The sequence below is a fragment of the Coregonus lavaretus genome, assembly GCF_964263955.1.
Source record: "Coregonus lavaretus genome assembly, chromosome: 17".
Lineage (NCBI taxonomy): Eukaryota > Metazoa > Chordata > Actinopteri > Salmoniformes > Salmonidae > Coregonus > Coregonus lavaretus.
In genome coordinates, this window is record NC_140004.1 from 3,073,373 (window position 1) to 3,094,333 (window position 20,961).

General features: G+C 42.7%; 1 protein-coding gene across 1 annotated transcript; it reads right to left on the bottom strand.

Annotated features, from left to right (window-relative positions):
- Window positions 1-1,823: 1,823 nt before the first annotated feature.
- Window positions 1,824-13,160, bottom strand: LOC311144917 (mothers against decapentaplegic homolog 4-like). The gene is made up of 11 exons (XM_084181096.1): window positions 12,968-13,160; window positions 8,845-9,337; window positions 8,314-8,488; window positions 8,190-8,219; window positions 7,864-8,085; window positions 7,306-7,413; window positions 7,097-7,147; window positions 6,802-6,985; window positions 6,489-6,657; window positions 2,841-2,979; window positions 1,824-2,487 (listed from the first exon to the last, which is right to left on the bottom strand). The coding sequence occupies exons 2-11, from the start codon at window positions 9,082-9,084 to the stop codon at window positions 2,276-2,278; spliced, it is 1,530 nt and encodes a 509-aa protein (XP_084037222.1). The 5' UTR covers window positions 9,085-9,337; window positions 12,968-13,160; the 3' UTR covers window positions 1,824-2,275.
- Window positions 13,161-20,961: the final 7,801 nt, after the last annotated feature.

The following is a 20,961-nucleotide window of genomic DNA, read 5'->3' on the forward strand; positions in this document are numbered from 1 at the left end:
TCTGTTACTTGAACTCTGTGAAGCATTTATTTGGGCTGCAATTTCTGAGGCTGGAAACTCTAATGAACTTATCCTCTGCAGCAGAGGTAACTCTCAAAACTATGACATAACACATATGTAATCATGTAGTAACCAAAAAAGTTAAACAAATCAAAATATATTTTCTATTTGAGATTCTTCAAAGTAGTCACCCCTCACCTTGATGATAGCTTTGCACATGCTCCGAAGGGGGGGTTAACTAAAAATAAAATTAAAAACTCTAAGAAGCGTGAGATGCTTCCCATTTTTCAGTTTTGTTTTTGTATCTTTTCCAGCTTCAAACAGATGAAATTACTACAGTGAGGGAAAAAAGTATTTGATCCCCTGCTGATTTTGTACGTTTGCCCACTGACAAAGACATGATCAGTCTATAATTTTAATGGTAGGTTTATTTGAACAGTGAGAGACAGAATAACAACAAACAAATCCAGAAAAACGCATGTCAAAAATGTTATAAATTGATTTGCATTTTAATGAGGGAAATAAGTATTTGACCCCTCTGCAAAACATGATTCAGTACTTGGTGGCAAAACCCTTGTTGGCAATCACAGAGGTCAGACGTTTCTTGTAGTTGGCCACCAGGTTTGCACACATCTCAGGAGGGATTTTGTTCCACTCCTCTTTGCAGATCTTCTCCAAGTCATTAAGGTTTCGAGGGTGACGTTTGATTCCTCACCGTTCTCATGATCATTGCAACTCCACGAGGTGAGATCTTGCATGGAGCCCCAGGCCGAGGGAGATTGACAGTTCTTTTGTGTTTCTTCCATTTGCGAATAATCGCACCAACTGTTGTCACCTTCACACCAAGCTGCTTGGCGATGGTCTTGTAGCCCATTCCAGCCTTGTGTAGGTCTACAATCTTGTCCCTGATATCCATGGTGGAGAGTTAGGAATCTGATTGATTGCTTCTGTGGACAGGTGTCTTTTATACAGGTAACAAACTGAGATTAGGAGCACTCCCTTTAAGAGTGTGCTCCTAATCTCAGCTCGTTACCTGTATAAAAGACACCTGGGAGCCAGAAATCTTTCTGATTGAGAGGGGGTCAAATACTTATTTCCCTCATTAAAATGCAAATCAATTTATAACATTTTTGACATGCGTTTTTCTGGATTTTTTTGTTGTTATTCTGTCTCTCACTGTTCAAATAAACCTACCATTAAAATTATAGACTGATAATTTCTTTGTCAGTGGGAAACGTACAAAATCAGCAGGGGATCAAATACTTTTTCCCCCCTCACTGTATATTTTTGGTTAAGGAAATTATATTTTACAGCGGTTTAGATAGCACAATGATACACTATGCTAGCTTATCTTGTCACATAAACTGACATTAGGCGAACTATTAGTTTTATTATAAATGACATACCGCAATTCACAAAGATAGTTGAACACTTGTTGAAATTCTTTCAGTAACTTATCTGATGTCGGTCTCTCTCTTCTCTCAACACCTATGGACCCAGAACTTTATTGAGCATTTTATGTTTATTTTAGAGACCCATTTTGTCATTTGAAAAAGTGCCCAACACACAATTTGTTTAATTTTACATTTAACCTTTAATTCATTTTTCTGTTTTAATAAAATACATAATCTGAAGAACAAACAATTGTGGCAATTCATATCTTGCAGTAAAATACTTCAATCTCAAGAGAAGGCAGGTTAAATGTTAAAAAAGGTTTAATGTTCTTACTTTGAAAATAGTCCTGATCATATGATCGATATCTTAAACAACTAACAATACACTGAATTCATACATTTTCAGTCATTAAACTTGTAAACACAGTATTCAATAATTTTGCTGTTTATTTCATATGGAATCAAGGCATTAGAATGTACCAGAGGCCACCAAAATAGAGCTTGTTCTGCAAAAAAAAATCCAGGGGAGCCTGGCTGGCTACTTTTTCTATGTGTCTGGATACTCCATGTGCTTGTGGAAAACACTGCATAGAAGGTTACCCAGATGGGATCACTGGTGAAAGTGACCAATCTGAGAGCACCAGAGCGATTGAGGAGAGTAGCCCCCTTTCTTCATCAGAGTTGCTGTCCTGATCTGGACATACTTGACACTATGAAGGCAAAGAGAAGAGGAAAGACCCATAGACAGAAACACAAGTCTTTGTTTACTTCCTGTCCCCTACCATGTCTTTGTTTACTTCCTGTCCCCTACCTTGCCTCATTCCAAGTTCTCTCATACTGAAGTTTCACAGCGGAGGGGGGGGGGGGGTCCGTCTGGTGGTTCAGTCCAAGGGTTGGGGGTCAGCGATGGGCATGGTGTGCAGCACCTCGTCCAGTAGCTGGAGGGCGCGGTGTAGGTGGATCTCGATCCAGCAGGGGGTCTCCTTGATGCTCGTCCGGGGGTAGTCGGGACCCCAGCCCTTGACGAAGCTCATGCGCAGGATGCACAGTCTCCTCAGGTCGTCCACGCCGATGCCGGCTGCTGCCGAAAGGCCTGGGTGAGGAGAGAGTGAGCCCGAGTTGGGTTCCATTACATTGATATATCTGCCCTCCTCCCTTCGTCTCAACAACATTATACATCCACACTGATTATGAGGTTTCTTAACAACAGAACAGGTATGCATTCCTACGCATCGTCAATGACTGACCGATGCTGCAATTTGATGAGACAATTGGTAAACTACTTTAGAATAATGGGCTATGTGAGCATTGCATTTATCTATTAGATAAGTGGCGTGTGAGTGATGTAACAGGTGTGAAGTTGTGTGCGAGTCAATAGCAGCCAAGTGTCCTGTCTGTGGGAGTATGTGAGTCTTGCTCAAAGGAGAGAAGTGTTGTGCTGCTTACTGATGGCGGGAGCGATGCCTCCCACGGAGCCCGGCCCAGAGATGTTCCCAGCAATAGAGGCAGCCTGAGCTGCGGCTGCCGCCTGCGCCGTCGCTGCCTGCTGCTGCATTTGCCTGTGGCACTGACGCAGGTCAAACACCTGGGAAGGGGAACAAACAAAAACCAACATACACTATATACGTATGCAAAATGTGGATGTATGTGGACACCCCTTCAAATGAGTGGATTCGGCTATTTCAGCCACACACGTTGCTGACAAGTGTATAAAATCGAGCACACAGCCATACAATCTCCATAGACAAACATTGGCAGTAGAATGGCCTTACTGAAGAGCTCAGTGACTTTCAGTGTGGCACCGTCATAGGATGCCACCTTTCCAACATGTCAGTTCGTCAAATTTCTGCCCTGCTAGAGCCGGACCGGTCAACTGTAAGTGCTGTTATTGCGAAGTGGAAACGTCTAGGAGCAACAACGGCTCAGCCGCGAAGTGGTAGGCCACACAAGCTCAATGAACGTGACCGCTGAAGTGTGTAGCGTGTAAAAATCGTCTGTCCTCGGTTGTAACACTTACTACCGAGTTCCAAACTGCCTCTGAAAGCAACGTCAGCACAATAACTGTTCGTCGGGAACTTCATGAAATGGGTTTCCATGGCCAAGCAGCCGCACACAAGCCTAAGACCACCACGCGCAATGCCAAGCGTCGGCTAGAGTGGTGTAAAGCTCGCCGCCATTGGACTCAGAAGCAGTGAAAACGCGTTCTCTGGAGTGATGAATCACTCTTCACCATCTGGCAGTCCGACGGACGAATCTGGGTTTGAAGGATGCTAGGAGAACACTACCTGCCCGAATGCATAGTGCCAACTATAAAGTTTGGTGGAGGATGAATAATGGTCTGGGGCTGGTTTACATGGTTCGAGCTAGGTCCCTTAGTTCCAGTGAAGGGAAATCTTAACGCTACAGCATACAATGATATTCTAGACCAGGGGTGTCAAACGTACGGCCCGCGGGCCGGATCAGGCCCGCAAACGGGTTTAATCCGGCCCGCGAGATGATAAAAAAAAAGAAAAAAAAAGTAAAGTATAAAAATGCGCTGCAATTTTTCAATAAAATAAACTGCTGTTCAAATTGCGTCCACTGGATGGCGCAATAGCAATTGTGTTAAGCAAGCAAACTGTTTATACCGGGGCAGAGCAAGTAGGTCAAGCACGTGCAGCCAATGAGCTACTTTGTTTTGCCCGCAATATTTATTACGGCTTCTACTTTTAACATTATGTGCTTTGGCACCCTCATTGCCCCAATATGTCTCTGTCAAAAAAGAGAAAAGTGTTCCAAGAAAAATGGTCATCCTATTTATTCACGGAATTGAATGGGAAAGCTGTATGTTTGGTGTGTTCAGAGCATGTTGCAGTGCTGAAAGAATATAACCTTCGTCGCCACTATGCGAGTCTTCATGCCGACAAATATGACAACTTTCAAGGACAGCGGAGAAGAGAGAAGGTGAATGAACTGTTGGCGGGTCTGAAGAAACAGCAGTCTGTGTTTACTCACAGCCGAGACATCAGTGACGCTGCAGTGAAAGCTAGCTACCTCATTGCTAATGAAATCGCAGTGGCTTCAAAACCATTTAGTGAGGGTGAATTTGTAAAAACATGCATGATGAAGGCAGCGGAGATTGTGTGCCCTGAAAAGCGGCAGGCTTTTGCAAATATCAGCCTGACAAGAAACACAGTTGCAGACAGGATTTCCGATCTTTCAGTGGATTTGGACAGCCAGTTGAAGCAAAAAGTAAAGTCATTTATTGCATTTTCGGTTGCAATTGATGAAAGCACGGACATTACAGATGTTGCACAACTGGCCATTTTCATCCGCGGAGTTGATGACACATTGACCGTCACCGAGGAGTTCGTGGAGTTGGTGCCGATGACAGATACAACGACAGCAGCTGATATTTTTACCGCACTCGTCGGCGCGCTGGACAGGGTCGGAGTGGACTGGTCCCGCGCTGTCAGCCTGGCTACAGATGGTGCGCCCTCAATGATCGGGAAAAAAGCAGGCGTTGTGACAAAGTTCAGAGAGAAAGTGCAATCTGCAAATGGAGGACGTGATTTTTTGACTTTTCACTGTATTTTGCACCAGGAGGCTTTGTGTTGCAAGTCATTAAAGATGGATAACGTCATGAAGGTGGTCATCCAAACTGTTAATTTCATCCGATCCAGAAGCCTGAATCACCGTCAGTTTGACAGCCTTCTCAGAGAGAAAGACCACATCTATGGCCTGCCATACCACACTGAGGTAAGATGGTTAAGCCGAGGTGCTGTGCTGAGGTGTTTCTTTGATTTACGAGAAGAAATTGAACAGTTCGTGGAAGAAAAGGGCAAACCAGTGTTAGAATTTCATTCCGCAGAATGGATGCAGGACCTTGCATTTATGGTGGATGTTACAGAGCACCTGAATAACTTGAACAAACAGCTGCAAGGGCGCAACAAAGTTGTCACGCAGTATTATGACAGCATACGTTCTTTCAAGTTGAAGCTGTCATTGTGGGAGACGCAACTTGCCGGTGGTGATGCAGCTCACTTCCCCTGTCTGAAAAATGTGTGCGCGACCCAACATGTGGCAGACATGAAGCGGTTCAAAGATAAAATAATGGGACTGTTACGGGAGTTTGAGCAACGCTTTCAGATTTATGTTTATATGTTTTTATTTTATTTGTATATTTAACCTATTCTTGACTCTGTGGTTCTTGCACTTGTTTGGGGAACAGGATTTCATTATTTTTATCTACATTTCTGCCTGAGAAATGACACCCTGATATAGTTCTGTGATCTGTGAAACAGTTCTGTTAATCACTGAGGCATTGTGTGTTTGTGTGTTCTTTTTCTTTAGAATTTTCAAATAAACTTGACGTGTTTTATGATTAATAGTGATGTTGTGCTTGTACTATTTTGGACACACTGTCCTCAGGCTCCAGCTTTATGTTGTATGTTGATCGTATTAAAACAAAGAAAACAATCTGAAGTTGTTGTTTTTAAGTTATATATACCATGATTTTTCCGGTCCGGCCCACTTGGGAATAGATTTTCCTCCAGGTGGCCCCTGAGCTAAAATGAGTTTGACACCCCTGTTCTAGACCATTATGTGAATCCAACTTTGTGGCAACAGTTTGGGGAAGGCCCTTTCCTGTTTCAGCATGAAAAGTGAGGTCCATAAAGAAATGGTTTGTCGAGATCGGTGTGGAAGAACTTGACTGGCCTGCACAGTGCCCTGACCTCAACCCCATCGAACACCATTGGGATTAATTGGAATGCCGACTGCGAGCTAGGCCTAATCGCCCAACATCAGTGCCCGACCTCACTAATGCTCTTGTGGCTGAATGGAAGCAAGTCCCAGCAGCAATGTTCCAACATCTAGTGGAAAGCCTTCCCAGAAGAGTGGAGGCTGTTATAGCAGCAAAGGGGGGACCAACTCCATATTAATGCCAATGATTTTGGAATGAGATGTTCCACCCCCAGGTGTCCACATACTTTTGGTCATGTAGTGTACATTTACTACCAGCTACATGCAATTCACAGCTTGGACACCAGGGGGTGGATAACAACACAATGAACACATTGGTAATGCTAAGCAAACGGAGGAGTTGGGACCTCCCTTGATGTAGGCGCTGGGGTAGATCTTGTGCACGGCGTCGCCGGGGGCGCGGCCGGCTTCCCTGTCCAGGTAGTAGCTCTGCACAAATACGGCGTGGTCGCTAAGGCAACGCACCCACACGTCCCCTTCACCTTTGCACTCCAGCTGGATCCCCTTCCCGATGTGGAGCCTTTGGAAGTGAAAAGAACAGCAGTTATTATCAGTGGGTTGACCAAATACTCTTCCCGGGCAATGTCATGAATTCACCTCCATTCAGAGCCAGAAGCTCAACACAGTTAAACGGTAAGGGGGGCAGGAGGCTGGGACGCCATACCTGGCTCTTTCGATGGCCTCTGTCCGGTGCACGTTGCTCAGCTGGCCCAGACAGAAGCGGTCTCCGCCCGACGGGTCCACATAGCCGTCCACGGTCACGACGGGGCAAGTGGAGGGCACCTTGAAGGTCTCGCCCACCTGGACGTCCATCTCAAAGTAAGCGGTGGAGCACCAGTAATCGGGCGCTGCAACAGACCGCAGCGACAACACCCCAAACTCAGTCCTCTCCTCTCCAGACCCACTCACGGCACTCTGAACACCTTGTCGGGTGAATATAGGCATTGTGCTTCACTTACCTGGATGGTTGGATATGGGGGGCTGGAAGTCATGCTCATTGTGCACAGGCCCTTCGAGGGTGACATGAAAGCAGCAATGTTAAATGTTGGAACGTAATTGCTTCAATTACCACATCAGTGAGTTCTGAGTTGCGGGTATTAAGTGTTCTAAAAGTGAAATGCATGTTCTACTACTACATACAGTAATCCTGAGAGTGGCATGGACTCACAGTAGTGCCCTGGATGAGGCATGGGTGGGTGGTGTTGCAGGTGCCCATTCTGATGGTGAGGCATGTTGGGCGTGAAGCTGCTATTTCTCATCCAGGTGGAGGTGGCATCTGTAAGGGCATAGGTGGATACTTACAGATGAGAATTGTAGGGAGAGCCACACTTCGTCACTGTCCATACAGCCAGTAAATGAGCTATTATACATTTCAAAGAGGGTAGGGGAGAGTCGGGGGGTGCTAATAATAGCCAATGAGCGGGAAAAGAGAAAGTGACCACCGGTGGGCAACATAATAGGCTCCTTTTTCTAAGCCATTACATCGCAGAATGAGTTTGAAAATTACTGTGAGGTGATTCTTGCATGCAATTTAGGGGTTATGTCCTCTTCGGTCAACAAGCCACAAGTAGCTGTAGCCAAATAAACCACCCAAACCTTGCCTATGACAAACAACATTCCAGGATTATTCCAAAGAAGAATAACTCAGGACCTCTAATGAGTTGGGTGAGGAGGATACAAAGAGCCATAAAATAAGGGGAGATAGAGTGGAGGAGTAGGCCCTCACTTCCTGATCCAACAGAGATGCTGGGGAAGGCGGAGGTGGAGGCGGTGCGGGCGTCAGCGAGGGGCAGCAGGCCAGCAGTGCTGAAGGGCTCCGGGGGGGGCCCAACTCGGCTGGAGGGAGGATGCTGGATGGTCTGGAGGGAGTGACTCCCATCCATGGTGGGCAGCTGGGGCTGGCCGTCAAAGTCGTACTCATCTTTAACCATCAGTCCCAGGCTGGGAGCTGAGAGCAGCAGTCAGGATACAAGTCAACAACAAACAAAACATACATTAACAGAAAATAATTCCGTTATAAGGTATACAACTATCAAAATGGAGGTCACTTACCTGTGCTGGTAAGAGTCAAGCTTGATAGGTCTGTGAAATAAAACGGGAAAGAAGCTGAAAACGATCACTCAGAGGCGTTAAACACAAAAAAATAAACTTACACCAGAGGCATCAATGCACTCACCAATACCCGTAGACACCACCCGGTCATAGTGGTAGGGGTTCACGCAGACGTTGTCACACTTCAGGTCAAACGCAAACTGGCAGTATTTGACGTGCTTCAGTTCATTTTTATGCAGATCGGGCCATCTCCACAACCGAGTGTAGATCACGTGGGGGAACCCTTTGCGCCCTGCTACCTGAGAAGAACAGGGTTGGAGAACACAAGATTAAACTCATTGATTTAACTAAATAAATACTTTTTTCTTCACCCAAAAGTGCTAATAGTTCTCATACCCTATACTTTTCACCTTTACAAGATCCCCACTCATAATGCCATCTCATCTCGCCCTTTTTACCTCTGGCCGCTTATCTCAGGGGTGTTTTCACTAGGAACCAAAGAAGCAAACGGGCCGAAACGGGGAGGAACTAAATTGAAATTGTCCAACGACAAAGGTTTGTTTTTGTTGCAAAACATTTTCTGTTACTACATGTTTTGCTACGGTGTGCACTAGTGAATACACCCCTGATCCCCAGACAGTGGTGTACTCCCTACCTGCAGGCGGCCATCCAGAGTCCGCTGGATGGTGACGCACTTGCTGGGGTGAGCTCCATTGGTGGTGATGGCTGTGATAAGGGAGTCCAGTTCATCCTTCTTCTCCTTTAGCTTTTTCACCAGACTTTCTATTGCTCGCTTGGCAAAGGTCTCGCTCTCTGCCCCTTGCCTATGACACATCAAGCTGTGTACAATGCTCAGGCAAGCGTCGTTACTCGTAGGCATGTTGGTGATAGACATCCTGAGGACCACAAGAGTATACTACTCCGTATATGAAATAAATACTTTGTCCCAACTATAAATGTTGCTGTTTTGTCGTGTTTATAGTATGGAGCAACACATAAGAAAGATATCGATATGAGAGGGTGTTTCCCCTCCAGTCACTGTCACTCAGGTTGTCCAAGTTGAAGTCCAAGGCATCCCAGTACAAAATTAAATGGATTGTCACACTTGCTGTGCCCACAAAACCGACCACTTCAAAGGATTAAGGGATCTGAAAGAGAGGACATGACAAGAGTGGGTTATTATGGCACTGTACGTACACTGAACAAAAGTATGAACGCAACATGTAAAGTGTTGGTCCCATGTTCCATGAGCTGAAATAAAAGATCCCAGAAATTTTCCATACGCACAAAATGCTTATTTCTCTCAAATGTTGTGCACAAATTTGCTTACATCCCTGTTAGTGAGCTTTTCTCTTTTGCCAAGATAATCCATCCACCTGATAGGTGTGGCATATCAAGAAGCAGATTAAACAGAATGATCATTACACAGGTGGACCTTGTGCTGGGGACAATAAAAGGCCACTAGAATGTGCAGTTTTGTGACACAACACAATGCCACAGATGTCTCCAGTTGAGGGAGCGTGCAATTGGCATGCTGACTTCAGGAATTAATTTAGCTCGTCTGGTAAATAGACAGCTACGAAAAATATAGATGAAAACTCTCTTGGTAAATAGTGTGGTCTACAACTTATCATGAGATACTCTAACTCAGGCGAGCAAAACTTTGAGACTTCCTTAGTATTAGATTTTATGCACCAGCTGTTGTTTATAAACATACACAGACCACCACCCCTTGTCTTACTGGAGTCAGCTGTTCTATCCTGCCGATGTAGCGTATATCCCGCCAGCTGTATGTTATCCATGTCGTCGTTCAGCCACGACTCGGTGAAACATAAGATATTACAGTTTTTAATGTCCCGTTGGTAGGATAACCTTGATCTTAGGTCATCCAATTTATTTTCAAATGATTGAACATTGGCAAATAGGATTGATGGAAGAGGCAGCTTACTCGCTCGCCGTCGGATCCTTACAAGGCACCCTGACCTACGTCCACGATATCTCTTTCTCATGCGAATGATCGGGATTTGGACCTTGTCGGGTGTCTGTAGAATATCCTTTGCGTCAGACTTGTTGAAGAAAAAATATTTCTCCAATACGAGGTGCGTAATCGCTGTCCTGATATCCAGAAGCTATTTTTGGTCATAAGAGACGATGGCAGAAACACTATGTACAGAATAAATTACAAATAACGCGGAAAAACACACATAATAGTACAATTGGTCAGAGGGCTGTAAAACGGCAGCCATCTTCTCCGGCGCCATTAGATGTGTGTGTGTTGAATACAAATAGTTGAATCATGCCATATTTTGACGAGATAATGCTAAACAAGTTTGGAATATTGTTAAATCAATTCAACAAAATACAATAATTAGTTAAATTGAAAAAATTTATAATTTTACAAATAATTTGAAATCGCACTGTGGATGTTTTAGACTTCAGAATTGCATTGGGGGCATTCTTATACTTAATTATACAACGGCTGGGTCTAATCCTGGACGCTGACTGGTTAAAACCACATTCCAGCTGGTGTCTATTCCACAAGTTACCACCGGCTAAAGCTATGACATTGAAATGCCTAATTACTCTGTTCCATCTCACTTCGCAATCCAGCCCAGCCAGACAATTTATAAAAAACTTGCAGTCTGGCTCTGACATTTGCAACACCGTTTCAATATTGAAATTCGATCTCCAGCTGTCCCATAATAATGAACGTGTAGGGGTCGGGAGTCAGGAAGAGACACAGGCAGGCAGCTTTTCTCAGCCAGTCGAAATCATGAGTCTGCATAATTTTATGAATATTTACATAGAAATTTCAATAGAAAACAGTTAAAACAAAATGAAGTGCAGCTAGTTTGCAGTCTTTCCAGCTTCAGTTTTAAGTGATTGTGTTAGCCTGTGTTGTTGACTAGCTCCTCTGAACGACAGTGTCCTGACAAGAGAGCCAGGTGAACTCGCGCCTCATTAGCTCATTGTTCTGAATATATCCAAATAAATGTGACTAGAAAACAGTTTAACTAAATGCAAATGCAGCTACTTTGTTGTTATTCTAGCTGCACTGTTTGACGTGACTGTAAATTAGCCGTAGTTGGCTAGCTAGCAAGCAAGGGATAAGAACGTTGCCAGCCAGTATGGCAATAGAACATTTAGAACGAACGACTAGGTCACGTCCATAGATACAGAACAAAAATACTTAACGACTGGATCGTGTCTCTGGCAACCGAACCGATAGAACAAACGACCAGCCAGCTTAGGTAGCAACCCTAGATTTGTGTCGGGACTATATCTTGTGGAAGGATGAAATAGTATGAATAAATTCATCAAAATAGAAAATGTAATGAAAATATGCAAATCATTATTTGAAAATGTTGGTAACCCGTTGTATAAAAGTGATAATGCCCTCGAAGTCGGTGTTTGGCGGATATATTGGCACAGTTTGCCGACCCGAGACGAAACAACACCCATGGCAATATATCCTCCAAACATCGGCTTCTCTGGAATTATCACTTCACTGTACAGCCTTACCTATCGATTGTGGATCAATGAAATGGGGTATAAGTCTACTCAGTGACACCCACAGAACACAACTGTGAAGAGTTTACACAAATATTAGCATCGTAACTCATATTGCGAAACTCTGAAACCACTGTGAAATGAGCCACATCATTGCCAGTCAACCTACTATGTGTATTGGACATTCATATTGCACTGTACAGCCTCACCTATGGATTGTGTCAATGAAATGGGGTAGTCAATGTCCCGCAATAAGAACTGCAATGCTAATATTTGTGTAAACTCTTCACAGTTGTGTTCTGTGGGTGTCATTGAGTAGACATTCCCCATTTCATGGAGCAACAATCCATAGGTAAGGCTGTACTGTGAAATATTCAATTCAACCCTTACAGGTATTTTGGACACAGTAATTGCAGAATAACTGCAGTTATACTGCACTGTAACTGCAGTTACATGTCAAAATGATGGCAGTATTTTTTTGTTGATATGTAAGATGCAGTATTTGCAACACACTGCAGTTATACTGCACTCCAAGTGCAATCTTTTTTTGTAAGGGAATTATGATGTCTAATACAGCCACAGTGTGATTTCAACTGAATATATATTTATTTTGGTCAAATTAGGTAATTCTCTTTTGTTAAATTTATATGGCAACATTCCAAACTTGTTTAACATTTCCTAGATCAAATAAGTAACGGTTCCACTATTTGTATCCATTTCAAATGGGGGACTTTTATTTTGAAGGCGAACCACAAATTCAATGACTAATCCTTATTGTGGCTAGCATCACATAGGTCAAAACACGTCTAAGATTAGCTAAATTAGCGGACTAAACTCCACGGTGAAGGAAGTTTCTGATTAACTGCAACGGATGGAAACTTCATTCACCATGGAGTGGAGTTTAGTCAGCTATTTTAACAGTAGCTAGTTACGGTAACTAAAATAACCCAATGCACAATAATAAAACTCACTGCTTTCCACAAAACATTATCTGGTAGTCGGTCACAAGAGTGTTGCTACAACCAGTTAGCTAACGTACTAGCTTTAGCTTCTCAAAACGAAGATGTCAACAGAAATGAGCTGTCATTCTCAGTCCAAATGTTGATATGGTCTTGATAACATAGCTAGCTAACTATCCACTGTTATTATGCCGGATATTAATCAAAAGCAGCTTGAGCCCATCGATTAGGCTATTTCGCTGGCTAGCTAGCGGGCTGTACTAGCCTCCCAAACTACGCTAACCTCCCGTCCCGGCCTCATTCACATACCCTGAAAACGCAGTATTCTGCTCTTGCATTTGCGCTGGAATTGTGCTGATCGTCCGTGCTTCTTTTTCAATCATTTAAAATAACATAAGGAAATAATTTCAAAATAAACGTAGATAAACATCAGGTAAATTGGATAACAAATCACTGATTTGTATCAGCGCTTCTCGTTCCCAGCAATTTCCTCCAAAATGGCACTTTGCGCATGGGCAAAATTATGTAGTATAGTACTCACAACAAACAGTGAACAGCGAGAGGGAGATAGAAATGATGATTAGGGAGAAATCAACCATACGACCACTAAGTGTCGTCGTATACCCACAGATCAAATTGATTTTCAACAGTACTTGATAGATAGTCCTCTAGCTTGCTGCACTGATGAAAAATGTCACTATTGTATATGATTTGCATATGAACATATCTGGGACATTTTGGAGAACACTTATGGGATCTGTTAGACATATACATACATGTATTTTCTCTGTAAACTGATTTGACAACTGATTTGCATTTCTGGGGTGGGGCTAACTAAATGAGAAATGGCAATCCAGGAGAAATGGAAATACAGCATACTTTGTGATATCAAATGCCATCTTACACTTTAAGATGGGGGATGCAACCAAGCTCACTTGAAACCAATAATGAAGACAAATGATTTGAAGATTACTATAGATACCCCAAAATAAATTGAATGGCTTGTCATTCACACAATACTGATGAAAATTCAAGTACATTTGATCTTAATATGGGTATACGAGGAAATCTAGTGGTCACCGGGTTTATCATCCTCGGTCACTAGCTATCATAAATGTGTATCCCCCTTCACAAGCTTGATGTTGGGTAAGTCCCCTTTCCTATACAAAAAAAACACAACTAGAGATTTTATGCACTAGCATGCAGTGGTGTGTATTTATGGATGCCAAGGGAAGCCAGGCTTCCCCAATAAATTGACCAATAATAAAAAATAATAAAAATAATAATAATAATTTTGTCTCTCTGTGTTTCATAATTGTCCTTCAATTTGCAAGAGGCTGAATGTATCTCACAGGAGAAATCATCTGAGCGAGCGAAACAGCCCCCCTCTGTCTCTCTATGTGTAGGCCATCTATCTGATGCTGTCTGGTGCAAACGAGTATGACATTTTTGCCGCCCGTAGCATTGAAGGCAAGGGAAGCAAGAAAGCGTCTGGCCTCCCTTGACAAAAAAAGTATAAAAAAATTGCCAATCAGCGTTGAGCTAAACTGAGTGAGTTCAACTGTGAATGGTCCTGGCGCACCAAAAAAAAGTGTAAACGGAAGCCAGTTTGGATTTGGCGTCACTCCTATCAAATCATATTGAGAGCATACATCATTGACAGAACATTTTGAATTGTTGCATCTCGTTGTGTTGTTGTCCTACGGTGGCTAGTTAGCCAGGTAGCTAAAATTGGCCCTTTCCTAAATTAGCATTTTTTGTCAACAATCTACACAAAGATAAATAAAATTTTTATAACTAAAATATAGTCGTTGCGTAAGTAATCCGCCCATTTCTTTAGGCAAGCCTAAATTAGTGCAGGAGTAAAATTTGGCTCAACAAATCACATAATAAGTTATATGGACTCTGTGTCAATAATAGGGGTTGACATGATTTTTGAATGACTAACATTTCCTTTAACCCCCATACATACAACATCTGGTCCCTCAGTCAAGTATTGAATTTCAAGAACAGATACTACTACAAAGACCAGGGAACTTTTCGAAAGCCTCATAAAGAAGGGCAGTGATTGGTAGATGGGTAACAATAACAAATCACACTTTGAATTTCTCTTTAAGCATGGTCAAGTTAATAATTATGCTGTGGATTATAAATTAAACCATCCAGACACATAAAAGATAGTCGTCCTTCTGAACTGAGCTGCAGGACAGGAATGAAACTGGTCAGGGATGTTACCATGAGGCCATTGGTGATTTTAAAACAGCTACAGAGTTCAATGACGGTGATGGTAGAAAACTGAGGATGGATCAACATTGTAAATGTAGTGACTCCACAATAATGACAGAGTGAAAAAAATAATGCAAATATACAGAATAGAAAATATTCCAAAACATGCATCTTGTATGCAACAAAGCACTAAAGTAAAACTGCAACAACAAAAAAAACAGCAAAGGAATACACAATGCAAATCCAACACAACACATCATGGAGTAACTGCCTCTTTATTTTCAAGCATGGTGGTGGCGGCGGCATCATGGTATGGGTGTAGGGGACGTGACAAATGGACAATTTTGCTGAATGTTTAAATGGTCAGTTTTTTTCCATTAAAACTATAAGAAAAAAAACATCCAATTTACAATGCAGAAAATAAGGTCCTATTATGTACAGTGGGGAGAACAAGTATTTGATACACTGCCGATTTTGCAGGTTTTCCTACTTACAAAGCATCTAGAGGTCTGTAATTTTTATCATAGGTACACTTCAACTGTGAGAGATGGAATCTAAAACAAAAATCCAGAAAATCACATTGTAGGATTTTTAAGTAATTCATTTGCATTTTATTGCATGACATAAGTATTTGATCACCTACCAACCAGTAAGAATTCCGGCTCTCACAAACCTGTTAGTTTTTCTTTAAGAAGCCCTCCTGTTCTCCATTCATTACCTGCATTAACTGCATCTGTTTGAACTCGTTACCTGTATAAAAGACACCTGTCCACACACTCAATCAAACAGACTCCAACCTCTCCACAATGGCCAAGACCAGAGAGCTGTGTAAGGACATCAGGGATAAAATTGTAGACCTGCACAAGGCTGGGATGGGCTACAGGACAATAGGCAAGCAGCTTGGTGAGAAGGCAACAACTGTTGGCGCAATTTTTAGAACATGGAAGAAGTTCAAGATGATGGTCAATCACCCTCGGTCTGGGGCTCCATGCAAGATCTCACCTCGTGGGGCATCAATGATCATGAGGAAGGTGAGGGATCAGCCCAGAACTACACGGCAGGACCTGGTCAATGACCTGAAGAGAGCTGGGACCACAGTCTCAAAGAAAACCATTAGTAACACACTACGCCGTCATGGATTAAAATCCTGTAGTGCACGCAAGGTCCCCCTGCTCAAGCCAGCGCATGTCCAGGCCCGTCTGAAGTTTGCCAATGACCATCTGGATGATCCAGAGGAGGAATGGGAGAAGGTCATGTGGTCTGATGAGACAAAAATATAGCTTTTTTGTCTAAACTCCACTCGCCGTGTTTGGAGGAAGAAGAAGGATGAGTACAACCCCAAGAACACCATCCCAACCGTGAAGCATGGAGGTGGAAACATCATTCTTTGGGGATGCTTTTCTGCAAAGGGGACAGGACGACTGCACCATATTGAGGGGAGGATGGATGGGGCCATGTATCGCGAGATCTTGGCCAACAACCTCCTTCCCTCAGTAAGAGCATTGAAGATGGTTCGTGGCTGGGTCTTCCGGCATGACAACGACCCGAAACACACAGCCAGGGCAACTAAGGAGTGGCTCCGTAAGAAGCATCTCAAGGTCCTGGAGTGGCCTTGCCAGTCTCCAGACCTGAACCCAATAGAACATCTTTGGAGGGAGCTGAAAGTCCGTATTGCCCAGCGACAGCCCCGAAACCTGAAGGATCTGGAGAAGGTCTGTATGGAGGAGTGGGCCAAAATCCCTGCTGCAGTGTGTGCAAACCTGGTCAAGACCTACAGGAAACGTATGATCTCTGTAATTGCAAACAAAGGTTTCTGTACCAAATATTAAGTTCTGCTTTTCTGATGTATCAAATACTTATGTCATGCAATAAAATGCAAATTAATTACTTAAAAATCATACAATGTGATTTTCTGGATTTTTGTAAGTAGGAAAACCTGCAAAATCGGCAGAGTATCAAATACTTGTTCTCCCCACTGTAGATACTTTTGTACCTGTTTCCTCCAGCATCTTCACAAGGTCCTTTGCTGTTGTTCTGGGATTGATTTGCACTTTTCGCACGAAAGTACGTTCATCTCTAGGAGACAGAACGCGTCAAATAGGAAAACCTGCAAAATCGGCAGTGAATCAAATATTTGTTCTCCCCACTGTATGTATGACCGCTGCTGGGCAATTAAGTTATATCTACCTCAATCCTTTACAAACATAGAACGCAGCTACTGAAACATGTCGCTAGCCTTAATCGATAACTTTTCAGACAATTGAAAAAGTGCTGCATCAGGTCTGTACCTTTTCAGACAGTAGAATTCTGCTCCGGCGTAAAATGTTCTGTATTTTTTCTCTGACAACAATAAACGTGATGTGCTGCTGTGTTGTTTTTTTATGCAATTTTTTATGGTATGGTAACTAGATGTTTTATTTCTACTAAATGTCTTGGTAAATCCCGTTATAACCACGTTTTTTAGGAGAGAGTGGTCTGCACTCACGGCAGCAGGCTGCACACAGCAGCTCACGACTATTTGATTGACAGTTCTGGTTGTCTAGTGATGGATTTTAGTCCCAATTCAGAAGCGGCATTCCTTTACAAACAAGTAAAATGTCCATTCATATCACCAGAGAAGGTTTCGTGTTGGCCATAGTATAGCCTACCCTAACAGACAGACAAACATGATGTAGCTGAGGCGCTTTCAAGGGGCCACATTCCATTGTGCCTGAAAAGCATAATCGATACAGGCTACTGGTAGCCTACTGTAATTTCTTATGAGGCTAAAACGAAGAGTAGGCTACCCTGTGCTCGCAAAACATTGGTACCATGAATAGGCTAGAATATTCTACACCCAACAGACCGAAGACCGAACACACACCTGCATCATTAGCAAAGAGACAGAGCAGGCAGGCCAGCTTGAGGGAGAGAGAGGCAGAAGAAGGCAGAAGCATGCTCATATGTTTTGGTAATCTGCATCTCGCAATGTCTTGTCTTGAGTGCCTTATAAATTCACCAAGTAGCCTAAAGTTAGCCTCTTCCTCTGGTTTTATAGCCTATCGGCTATAGCACGGAAAATAATATGTTTTGTGATAACTGAACTGTGATTTTAATTAAGTGAGAGAAAAAACACACAAAATAAAACGTTTTTCGGTTAAGGATTTTTCTCAACGTTAAGGATCCCAACTTCGTTTAAATGTTTTAATGTTCACACCCATAATGGGTATGCTTGACATCAGCAAATACTGGGGATTTTTTCAGGATAAAAAGAAATGGGATGGAGCTAAACACAGACAAAATCCTAGAGGAAAACCTGCTTCAGTATGCTTTACACCAGAGACTGGGAGAGGAATTCACCTTTGAGCAGGACGATAACATACAATACAAGGCCAAGTTGCTTACCAAGAAGACGATGAATGTTCCTCAGTGGCCAAGGTATACAGTGGGTCCTCATTTAAAAGTTGCATCATACTGCAGCACAGCTTGCAGGATGCTGCGGTATGGTATAGCATGTTACAGTGCATGATGTCATAGTATTTTACTGTCAGCCATTGTTGCTGTTAATGCTCATTGAAACCACCAGAGGGCATCTTTGAGGGCATGTTTATGAAGCTTGTTGGTGCCTGCTTACCTTTCCAAATAATCCTACAGCTATCCATGCAGGCCAGACGTTTTGATTGCTATACCCTATCTGAAAGAGCATAACAAGTTCATTAATTTTGTTGACATGAAGCAACCATAGCATCAGCTACTATAGCACAGAGAAATACATCTTAAAACATGCTATTCTGTTCTATTGAAATATAGTATCATGTTTTTTTTATGACCTTTCTAAACAAAATATTAATGGATTTCTTTGTGATTGTGTATATTAAATTGATTTATTAAACTGGCTGCTATTGGTAGGCTACTCGTTGAGTCACGGCTATTCTACAGTAGAATAGCCGGGACACAACGAGTAGCCTACCAATAGCAGTCAGTTTAATAAATCAATTTAATATACACGATCACAAAGAAATATATTAATATTTTGTTTACCATGCAGCAGACCTTCATGGTGCTTTGAGGATAAAATGCTCAGTAAGTTTTGGTCTTTTATGATATTTATCTTAATGTAGGCCTACTGCTAGAGTGTAAAATACACATATTTAGTTAAATTCAGGGACAGGCGGGTTCAAGGTTTTTATTGAAATGACATGGAGCTGTAGGACTAAGAGTCCTGTTTACTGTAGCTGTCTTAACATAACTTACATATTGGCCTAAAGGCCTACTTCAATATATATCAATCAATCACTCATGCATGTCATCACACCAGACAGCAAACACACATCTCGCTGACGTCAGCCCGATGTATACATGATACATCGGGCCGATGTAGTATGGAGAGCGTTCACATATTGGCAAGATGTCGCCGAGAAGTCGGCATTAGATCGCATTTGCCCTTCAGCCGCTGTTTGGATGATGCATGTCAAAACTGCTCAATTACACATTTTCACACTTTTATTTTTATACTTGTCCCCCATGGGAATCGAACCCACAACCCTGGCCTTGCAAGCACCATGCTCTACCAACTGAGCTACGTTGGACTATACTAGACTATACATGATTTTGTTTGTGGGTAAAATAAAGAGAGAAGTCCTTGAACGATGCCAAAATTCTGGTGGTTTACAGGTAAACTTAGAACGTTTACAGTAATATACCCTCCATTTGCAACCCTAGTTATAACCATATCGGAACTGTTTTTTGGTGCTATATCATTTTTTTAAATGGTTCTTCATCGAACCTTAGGAAAGGGTTCTTTACAGCCCATACATGTTCCATTTATAACCTTATCAGCATGGTTCTTTATAGAATCTTCAAAAAAATGTGCTATATAGCACCAAAAAGGATCCACTATAGCACCAAAAAGGGGAAACCCAGCTGGGAGCTGCCCAATGACGCGAGCCTACCAGACGAGCTAAATGCCTTTTATGCTCGCTTCGAGGCAAGCAACACTGAAGCATGCATGAGAGCACCAGCTGTTCCGGACAACTGTGTGATCACGCTCTCCGTAGCCGATGTGAGCAAGACCTTTAAAAAGGCAGAGGGGCCAGATGGATTACCAGGGTGTGTACTCCGAGCATGCGCGGACTAACTGGCAAGTGTCTTCACTGACATTTTCAACCTCTCCCTGACCGAGTCTGTAATACCCACGTTTCAAGCAGACCACCATAGTCTCTGTGCCCAAGAATGCGAAGGTAACCTGCCTAAATGACAACCGCCATGAGGTGCTTTGAAAGGCTGCTCGTGGCTGACATCAACACCATCAACACCATCATCCCGGAAACCATAGACCCACTCCAATTCGCATACGGCCCCAACAGATCCACAGATGACGCAATCTAAATCGCACTCCACACTGCCCTTTCCCACTTGGACAAAAGGAACACCTACAGTTGAAGTCGGAAGTTTACATACACTTAGGATGGAGTCATTGAAACTCGTTTTTCAACCACTCCACAAATTTCTTGTTAACAAACTATAGTTTTGGCAAGTCGGTTAGTACATCTACTTTGTGCATGACACAATTAATATTTCCAACAATTGTTTACAGACAGATTGTTTCACTTATAATACACTGTACCACAAGAGTCAGAAGTTTACATAAATGAAGTTGACTGTGCCTTTAAACAGCTTGGAAAATTCCAGAATATGATATCATGGCTTTAGAAGCTTCTAATAGGCTAATTGACATAATTTGGGTCAATTGAAGGTGTACCTGTGGATGTATTTCAAGGCCTACCTTCAAACCCAGTGCCTCTTTGCTTGACATCATGGGAAAATCAAAATAAATCAGCCAAGACCTCAGAAAAAAATTGTAGACCTCCACAAGTCTGGTTCATCCTTGGGAGCAATTTCCAAATGCCTGAAGGTACCACGTTCATCCGTGCAGACAATAGTACGCAAGTATAAACACCATGGGACTACGCAGCCGTCATATCGCTCAGGAAGGAGACGTGTTCTGTCTCCTAGAGATTAACGTACTTTGGTGCGAAAAGTGCAAATCTATCCCAGAACAACAGCAAATGACCTTGTGAAGATGCTGGAGAAACAGG

Bases quoted from the DNA above. Each gene is read 5' to 3' on its own strand.
- LOC311144917 (XM_084181096.1), bottom strand. From the start codon at position 9,084: ATGTCTATCACCAACATGCCTACGAGTAACGACGCTTGCCTGAGCATT. The intron at 8,220-8,313 runs GTGAGTGCATTG...TTTATTTCACAG, and splicing joins GGTGGTGTCTACGGGTATTG to ACCTATCAAGCTTGACTCTT. The intron at 7,414-7,863 runs GTGAGGGCCTAC...ATGCCCTTACAG, and splicing joins CATCTCTGTTGGATCAGGAA to ATGCCACCTCCACCTGGATG.